This window comes from Oryx dammah, unplaced genomic scaffold, assembly GCF_014754425.2.
Source record: "Oryx dammah isolate SB20612 unplaced genomic scaffold, SCBI_Odam_1.1 HiC_scaffold_15, whole genome shotgun sequence".
NCBI lineage: Eukaryota > Metazoa > Chordata > Mammalia > Artiodactyla > Bovidae > Oryx > Oryx dammah.
Genome location: NW_024070199.1, coordinates 45,781,799 through 45,790,586, shown reverse-complemented (window position 1 = coordinate 45,790,586; position 8,788 = coordinate 45,781,799). Strand labels below are relative to the sequence as shown.

The window sequence follows — 8,788 nt, the reverse complement described above, 5'->3', positions numbered from 1 at the left end:
CTGGCAGATCACGGCTCACCGCGGTAAACACCCGCCTTGGCAGTGGTGCCTGGAGCTGGTAGGAAACACAGGCACCCTCCTACAGGTTGGGCCTGTGATAACTGTCAAGGGACACTGAAATTGGCTACAGCGGGACTTCTGAGAACCCGTAAAATGAGTTCACCGTCTGTGGGAAGAGGAAACTGTCACGTGGAGGCCTCCTGCAAAGGCACCTGCTTCAACAGGACCTTCAAGCAGGAAGAAAAGGTGCTTCTCAGAATCTGAGGATTCAGCTCCTTACCACTTTTGTCATCAGAAAAAGTGACTGTTAGCAATCCGTTGTGAAACTGGAGTCATGATTCATCTGAGAACCAGCACGTGCTGAGCGCCTGCTGCCTGGCCCCACGGCAGGGGGCTCGCTCCCCGAGCGCTGAGAGCCTGGGCTGCCTCCCAGCCCCGTGAGGGCGCGCCTCACCCCGCCACCCGCCCTGGAGATGGTCTGCACTGCCAGCCTCCAAGCCTTTGGCAAGTGCGGGGGCAGGAGAACGAGCCAGGGGTTCCAAGCATGGGTTCCGGAGCCCAGCACCCCCAGCACAACGACCTCCAGCTCCTCGCTCTCCAATGCTGTGCGTCCTCTCATGTCTGGGAGCACCAAGTTTCACAGACCCCTACTTCGTACCGGGCGTGGCGCCACACGCCCTCCCGGAGGAGCTTATTTAATGGGGACGACAGTACATACAGTGGCCCCCGCCCAGCTGGCACAGAGGAGTGTGGGCCCACAGCCGCCTCCCTGAGTCTTCATGGGGCTGGCATGGACGGGACGTGGTCAGGACCATGCAGCCGCCCTCAATCCCCGCGGAAGAGCTGCTGGGTCATCAGGAGGCTCCCGGGGCAGCGGAGCCCGAGTCCCAGGCCGTGAGGGACCCGGGGTCGGTGCTCTTGACTGGTGGGCCTGGGCCCACTGGTCCTCCTCGATGAGATCTGCCACCACGTTCAGCTGGCAGCCCCGGAGTGCGCCCACCAGGCAGGACACAGTTGCATCCTCCCTAGCGCTGTTCTTCCAGACCCTCAGCAGCTCCCTCACCTGCTCCGCCAGGTTCCGTGGGTATTTCTCCTCGATGGCTTCGATCCTGATGTCAGATACTCTGAGATGACGAGCCAGCCTCTTCCAGTCCTTCCCCACGTTATCAGAGATGATCTCCATCGCTGCCCGCAGGTCTGGTGGGGGAAAAGGGCAGAGTGGTAACCTGCGGTCTGGGGAGCTGTTTAGAAAACAGATAACGACACACTGGCTGACAGGCCTCCTGGTGCTGACCCAGGTGCTGGGGACCTGAAAGGCCCTTCCACAGAGGCGGACACCACGCCGCAGCAGAAGGGCCAGGGAAAGCTCCATGCTGCCTCAGCCAGCCACACCCTGAAACACTACCCACAAGGCGCAGCCTGCTCTGAAGACTTACTGGTTGGGGGGTCTTGTAATGGAGACGCCCACTCAGGCCTGAGTAGAGTTGCACCTCTATCCCACCCTGCAACGGGGTTGAATGGGGGGCCCTAAAAGGTACACGCATGTCAAATCTCTGGAGCTGTGAATGGGAACCTTCTTGGAAAAGGGTCTTTCCAGATGTGAGAAAAAGCTGAGGCTCTCGAGATGAGGGGATCCTCTTAGATTATTCAAGTGGGCCCTAAATCCACTGACAGGACCATGTGCCACGGAGGCAGAGACTGGAGGGGTGTGGTCACAAGCCAAGGAATGCCTGCAGTCCCCAGAAACCAGAAGAGGGAGGAAGGACCCTCTCCTAGAGCTCTCAGAGGGAGCATGGCCTACTGACACCTGGATCTGACTACTGGCCCAAGAAACATAAGAGCATCAGATTCTGTTGCTTTAAGCCACAGAGACACAGTCATTTGTATGGCAGCCCTAAACAGCCCACTTGCTGCTCTGGAAGATGCCCCGACTGACCCTAGTCTTCAGTCCCAGGCTACTATGTCCTCATCTGCTGAGAAGTCACTCCTGAGATCAGACTAGACAAAATGCTTCTTGGAAGCAAAGCTTCATCTCCAGCCTCAAACCCCTGATACGCTGTCAGCCTGTGTGCCAACTCCTCCAGCTTCGTGAGGTGGGCACCTGTGTTACTGACCACTGGGAGAAAGCAGGAAATGGAGGCCCAGGGAAGGTAAGTGCAAGTCACTTCCTGAGGTCACAGCCAGCCACAGAGCGGCAGAGCCAGGAAGAATCCGCTCTTAACCCTTATACAAAAGCAGCGCCCTATCAAGCCGTCCTTCCTGCTGAGGCTCTTCTAGAGTCCTTTCACCCCTGTCCCGCCCGGGAGGTCAGCAACGTCTTCTTCTGTCCAATAACTTCTAACTTTCCTGGAGGGAGAGGGGTGGAGAAGAAAGCACTGAGGCTGGATGGCTGGATGGGGCGGGGGGCGGTGGTTGTCCACGCTCCGCAACTTAGGCTAAGTTAACTTCTCTGAGCTTTGGTTCTCCTGTCCGCAAAGCGGCCACGTTCCCGTCTCTAGGGGCTGTTCAGGGAAAACCCACGGAAACCGAACCCGGAAGAGGCTGGGCGCCTGGGAGATCGACAGCTGACCCGCCCACGCCCACAGGGTCCCCAGGCACCCCTCGCCCCTCTCCTCCCGCGCCGCTCCCCGTCCGGCCTCCGCTCCCCGTCCGGCCCCCGCTCCCCGTCCTTCGCCCCCACGCCTCCCGCCCGCACCCCGGCCCTCGCCCCCACCTCGCTCCTCCGGCACCGCGCCGCCCGCCGCGCCCCGTTCGAAGTCGTCCAGGCGGCGCAGGAGGTCCTCGCGCCGCAGGGAGCCGAGCAGCTCGCGCAGCAGCACGGTGTGCTCGGCGCTCAGCTCGTTCTGCTCGAGCAAGACGGTGAAGAGGTCCAGGCCGCTCTGCGCGAGCTCCAGCTTCCTCTTGCTAACGCGGTTCCGGCACAGGAACTTGAGCTGGGTCAGGTCGCTGCTCGACAGTCCGACCGACACCGAGTGCAGCAGCACCAGGAACGGGTCCATGGCGACGGGAGTCCCCGCGGGCTGGGCCGCGCCTCCTCACGCACCCTTCGCGCCTCAGCCTAGTGGCGGCGAAGGCACTTTTGGGAGCTCGATAGCCCGTCGCCGGAAGTATCCCGCCGGGCCGGTCCCTCTCGCGGTAACTTCCGAGACTCGCGCATGCGCTGCAAGCCGAACCGTAGCCATTTCCGCCCGGGAGGCTCCCTGCTGACGCCAGGCGCCGCCCCGACCAGGGACCCGGAAGATCTCTGGCCCTGCGCCCTGACGACGTTCTCCCTGTGAGGACCGGCAGCTTTCGGGGTCCCAACCCCTAAACTGAGAGCGCAGTCGGCGTCCGTTTCCTTTGGAACGTTGCGCTGCGGGTGCTCTTAATAACAAGTGAATTTGTTTATGAACATTTGTGAAAATGCATGTCGTTTGGGCTTCCCTGTGGCTCAGTGGTAACGAATCGGCCTGCCGATGTTGGAGACGCGGGTTTGATCCCTGGGGTCAGGAAGATCCCCTGGAGAAGGACATGGCACCCGACTTCAGTGTTCTTGCCTGGGAAATCCCGTAGACAGAGGATGGGGCATCACGCACCATGGGCTCGCAAAAGAATCAGACAGGACTTAGCGACTAAGCAACGAATGTTCTTTAGTAACTAACCCCTGCAGATCTGTGTGCAGGAAAGACTATTAAGAGCTTTATTTAGTTTTTAAAATTGGATAAAAACGTGATTTCTAAAGTTATCGTCGCTATTGTGGAAGGCTTACTAGCGTTTCTTGACGCCTACTGTGTACCGCGGAGTAGGTCCTGGAGACAAATTCAGGAACAAAGTGCAGAAGGCCCCACCCGCCCGCAGCTTGTAGTGTCAGTGCACAAGGTTGCCTCATGCAGATAAGAAAGTGCCCTTAAGCCAGAAGTCAGTGCGAGCCAGGGGCCAAGGGCATGGGGGGTGGGGAGTGTGGAAGTGGGGGTCTCTACATGTTGAGAAGGCGGTTCTGGAGCAGGCCCCAATGTGCAGGTGTGAGGGGCCAGGTAGAGAGGTGTGGGGGCCGTAAGGGTGGGCCCACGTCAAGAGCAGAAGCACCGAGGAGGGCGCAGGGTGCTGGGGCAGAGCTGGGAAGGCAGGGGGTGGTCGGTGAGGGGAGGGGGCGAATTAGGAGGAGCCAGGTTGGAACCCAGCTTTACCTTCCCTAAGCCCCTGCAGAGGGTGAGAGGAAGCCTGAAGCCATCTGAGTTACCTTGGAAAAAAATTGAGATATAATTCATATTCCCTGCAACTCACCCTTTTAAAGTGTACAATTCAGTGACTTTGCTTGTGGTGCAGTGGTTAAGAACCTGCCTTGCAATGCAGGGAACGCTGGTTGGAATCCTGGTTGGAGAACTAAGATCCCACATGCAGGGAGGTGACAGCCTTCACGCTGCCACTAGAGAGCTCACAGTCCGGCAGGAAACTTCTCACATGATGCAGCAAAGATCCCTCTTCCTGCAACTTAGACCTGACTCAGACAAATGGATACATCAGTATTTTAAAACGTGTACAATTCAGTGGTTTTCAGCATATTTATAATGTTGTGCAACCGCTACCATTAGCTAATTTTAGAATATTTTCATCCCCTTTGTAGAGACCGGTACTCGCCGGTACTCGTCAGCAGTCACTTCCTCTCCGCGCCCCACTCTTTCTCCAGCTTCTGGCAACCACTAGTTGGAGTTTGTCTGTCTGGATTTGACCATGATGGGTGTTTCCTGTAGGTGGAAGCACACGCTGTGGGGCCTTTTGGGCCTGGTGTCTTGAACTGAGTGTGACGTCTTCAAGGTTCGCACGTGTTGTAGCCTGTGACAGTGCTTCCTTCCTTTTTATATCGTGTGTGTGTTCATTTGTGTCCGACTCTTTGAGGCCCATGAAAATTTCCAGGCAAGGATACTGGAGTGAGGTGCCCTTTCCTCCCTGAGGGGATCTTCCCTCTCCAGGAATAAAAACCTACGTCTCTCGCGTCTCCTGCATCGGCAGGTGGATTCTTTACCCCTAAAGTGCCGCCTGGGAAGCCCTCTTTTTACTTTGTTTATTTATTTTTGGCTGTGCTGGGTCTTCACTGCTGTGCATGAGCTTTCTCTAGTTGCTGCCAGTGGGGGCTACTCTTTGTTGCAGGCTCTAGGCACATGGTAAGGAATTCACATGCAACACTGGAGGCCAGGGTTCAATCCCTGGGTCGGGAAGATCCCCTGGAGAAGGGAATTGCAATCCACTCCAGTATTCTTGCTTGGAGAATTCCATAGAGAGAGGAGCCTGGTGGGCTATAGTCCTTGGGGTCGCAAAGAGTCAGACACGACAGAGTGGCTCACACAGAAATTAGGCACATGGGCTTCAGAAGTTGAAGCACATGGGCTTAGCTGCCCTGCGGCACGTGGGAGCTTCCCAAATCGGGGATTGAACCCACGTCCCCTGCGTTGGCAGCGGATTCTTAACCACTGGTGTTAGAGAAATTAAAGTCTTGTTCAGGCTTCAGAAGTAGGAGAACAGGCCTCTGAACTGCTCGTGACCTGCCCGGATACTGCCCAGATTCTGTGCCTGCACGCAAGCACAGCAAATCAGGTGGCCCTTAGGTAAGAAAGGGACTGGGCCCTGGAATCTCTTGAGCCCCTGAGGGTCTGGCCAGCCCCCCAGGGCCTAATGAAATCCTATGATTCACAAGGTGAAACAAACCATATTGTGAACAAGTTAAAGTAAAACCAGAGCTGCATTTTTGCAGGCAAACCGATGATGATCTCTGTTTACTGAGTGGGATGAGAAGCGGGAGCCCCCTCACACTGGACTCTGAAGTCTCATCCGTGGGATAGACACACTGCCCAGGACCTTTTCCCAGTTGGGACTCCTCATTGGTTTTGATGAGGGGTTTCCCAGCGCCCTTCAAGTCTGGGTGTCGGTTGTTGGCCCAGTTTGGTGATGTATGTGTTTCTTCTCTCTATTGTTTCTGTTTCTTTTCTTTTAATGACCGTATATTGAGATTAAGCCAAATATCTGTACAAAAATAGAAACTGTTTATTTGTGTGTAATGAGTGGTTTCTTTTGTTAATGAATCTTTTGAACCTAAAACAAAAGTTTCAGCAAAATAGCTGCTTTTCTTGTTGTTGCTGTTTGATCACTCAGTCATGTCTGACTCTTCTGTGACCCCGTGGACTGCAGCCCACCAGGCTCCTCTGTCTATGGGGTTCCCCAGGCATGAATACTGAAGTGGGTTGCCATTTCCCTCTCCAGGGGGTCTTCCGGACCCAGGGACTGAACCTGAGTCTCCTGCATTGCAGGCAGATTCTTTACCAGTAAGCTGTCAGGGAAGCCTCAAAACAAATGAGTCACCAGGAAAGTCGTTTTTGATGGGTCAATAGTATCCTGTCCTGCGGGGGGGTCACCTTTGTCTATTCCATCATCCGTGGATGAACCTTTGAGTTTTTTCCGCCTTTTTTGTTGTTATGAATAATGCTACTGTGAGCTCTGAGCTACATTTCTAAAGAATCACCGGGTAGAATCCAAAGGACACCTCAATAATCCAGATGAGAGGTGAAGGTTCTCGGACCAGGTGCAGTGGGAGGGATGAGAAGGCAGCATCTTTCTTTTGATCTGGGGTGCATGTAAATGAGGAGCATTGCGGATGCTCGTTGGGTCTGAAGGGTGGAATGTCTACCAGCTCACCTGGGGAAGGTGTGGGTGGGTTTGAGCAGGAGATAGATGGGTCCCAGTTTAGACATTTACTTCTAGCCTCCTGTTTATATTTGAAAAATAGACGTAATAACAGGAACAGGATAAGCAGCCAGGCTTTGTCTCCTGTGGACACTTTAAGATGACGGGAATGGCAGGAACAGCAAGGGGCTGAGCCCTGCCTAGGGAAGGGATGAAGAGACCACATACTTCCCATTCTTGGGGTCAAGGAGACCCCCCCAGACTAAACACGCACAGAAAGGGTCCTCAAGGGAGGGGATGCTAGGCCATAAGATGTTCTACCAACTCCCCAGAGACCCTTGCGCTGGAATCCATCTTGGCTAAAAGATGTACACGAGCACAGGGGAGGACCCTGCATCAGAGAAGGTATGGACTCAGGGGCAGATAAGCAACGCAGTCGGCCAGAGGAAACCCAGAAGAACTTTCCCCATGAAAGTGATCTGTTGTTGCTGTTTCTCAGTTGCTAAGTCATGTCTGACTCTTTGTGAGCCCATGGACCACAGCACGCAAGGCTTCCCTGTCCTTCACCAACTCCTGGAGCTTATTCAAACTCATGTCCATTGAGTTGGTGATGCCATCCAGCCAGCTCATCCTCTGTCGTCCCCTTCTCCTCCTGCCTTCAGTCTTTCCCAGCATCAGGGTCTTTTCCAAGGAGTTGGCTCTTCACATCAGACGGCCAAAGTATTGGAGCTTCAGTTTCAGCATCAGTCCTTCCAGTGAATATCCAGGGCTGGTTTCCTTTAGGAGGGACTGGCTGGATCAAAGCAGTCAGTTCTTCAGGTAAGTGGTTTAAGCCACCCCGAGGTGTGCGTCTGTCTCTCTCGGCCTGCTCACGCTTTCTCTAACGGATCTTCTCCCATAATGAGCAGTCTCCCTGCCTCACTGCTTTCTTCTCTTTGCTGAGCTCTTTCTTTTCGCAGGCAGGCGCCAGGGCTGGCCACTAGCTCCTGGTGCTCTAACGATTAGGGCCTGGCGCTCTCACTGCCGTGGTCTGCATTTGATTCCCAGGGAACCGAGATCCCACTTCAAGCTGCTGCTCACTGTGGCTGCCCAGCGACTACCCGAGCCCAGGGTGAATGTGGGGAGAACCTGTTAGACATGTTCACGGACAATGGGATGCACGGGGCCAGGGTTTGGGACAGCAATCTGGGCAGGAGAGGGAATTTGGGAGAGTGAAAGTCGCTCAGTCCTGTCTGACTCTTTGCAACCCCATGGACCGTAGCCCGCCAGGCTCCTCTGTTCATGGAATTCTTCAGGCAAGCGTACTGGAGTGGGTTGCCATTCCCTCTCCAGGGGATCTTCCTGACCCAGGGATCAAACCCAGGCCTCTCCCGTTGCAGGCAGATTCTTTACTGTCTGAGTCACCAGGGAAGCCCGTGAATTTGGGGGTATCCTGCAAATAGATGTTGCTTGTGATGGCTAGTCATATATGTTAACCTGACTGGGCTAAGGGCTGCCCAGGGATCTGGTAAAATATTATTTCTGGGTGTGTCTGTGAGGGTGTTTCTAGAAGAGATGAGCACTTGAATTGTCTAAGAAACACGAGTGACCTTCCCCAGTTCAGGTGGGCATCATCCAAGTAGGATGAAAAGGCAGAGGGAGGGAGGATTCCGTCTCCACTGGAGCACCATTGCCCCGTGGCCCCCCGCCCCCATTATCAGGCCTTCAGGGTGAATTGCCCACCAGCCTTTCTGGTTCCCAGCTTGCGGATGGCAGACGGTGTGCTTCCTGGCCTCCGTGACTGTCGTGTGAGCCACTCTTAGAATAAAGCTTCTCACTTGTCTCTGTCCATCCGGTTGGCTGTTTGAGCACCTCCAGGATGCGGTCACCAACCAGGGGAGAGCTGAAAGAAGAGCAAGTTCCGAGGCCACGGGGTGTCTGACTGTAAGGGAGACGTGATGGAGCCAGGGGAGGAGGCTGGGGTGGGAGGTGGTCCGAGCAGGGCTGGGCCACGCTCCGCCTGCTGCACCCCTGCCGCGGTGCGCCTCTGGCCCTGGCACGCAGCATTTCTTGACTCACTACACATTTTCCTTCCTGCTCTGTCTCCCCCGCAGAGCCTCCATGTGTTGCGGTCCAGGCTACAGTCCACAGAATC

The 8,788-nt window shown here is 55.4% G+C and overlaps 1 protein-coding gene across 1 annotated transcript; it reads right to left on the bottom strand.

Annotated features, from left to right (window-relative positions):
* Window positions 1–655: 655 nt before the first annotated feature.
* On the bottom strand, window positions 656–3,132 carry FADD (Fas associated via death domain). The gene is given in 3 exon segments (XM_040255296.1): window positions 656–919; window positions 922–1,197; window positions 2,714–3,132. Coding segments are annotated over 3 exon segments (627 nt in total). The 5' UTR covers window positions 3,000–3,132; the 3' UTR covers window positions 656–854.
* Window positions 3,133–8,788: the final 5,656 nt, after the last annotated feature.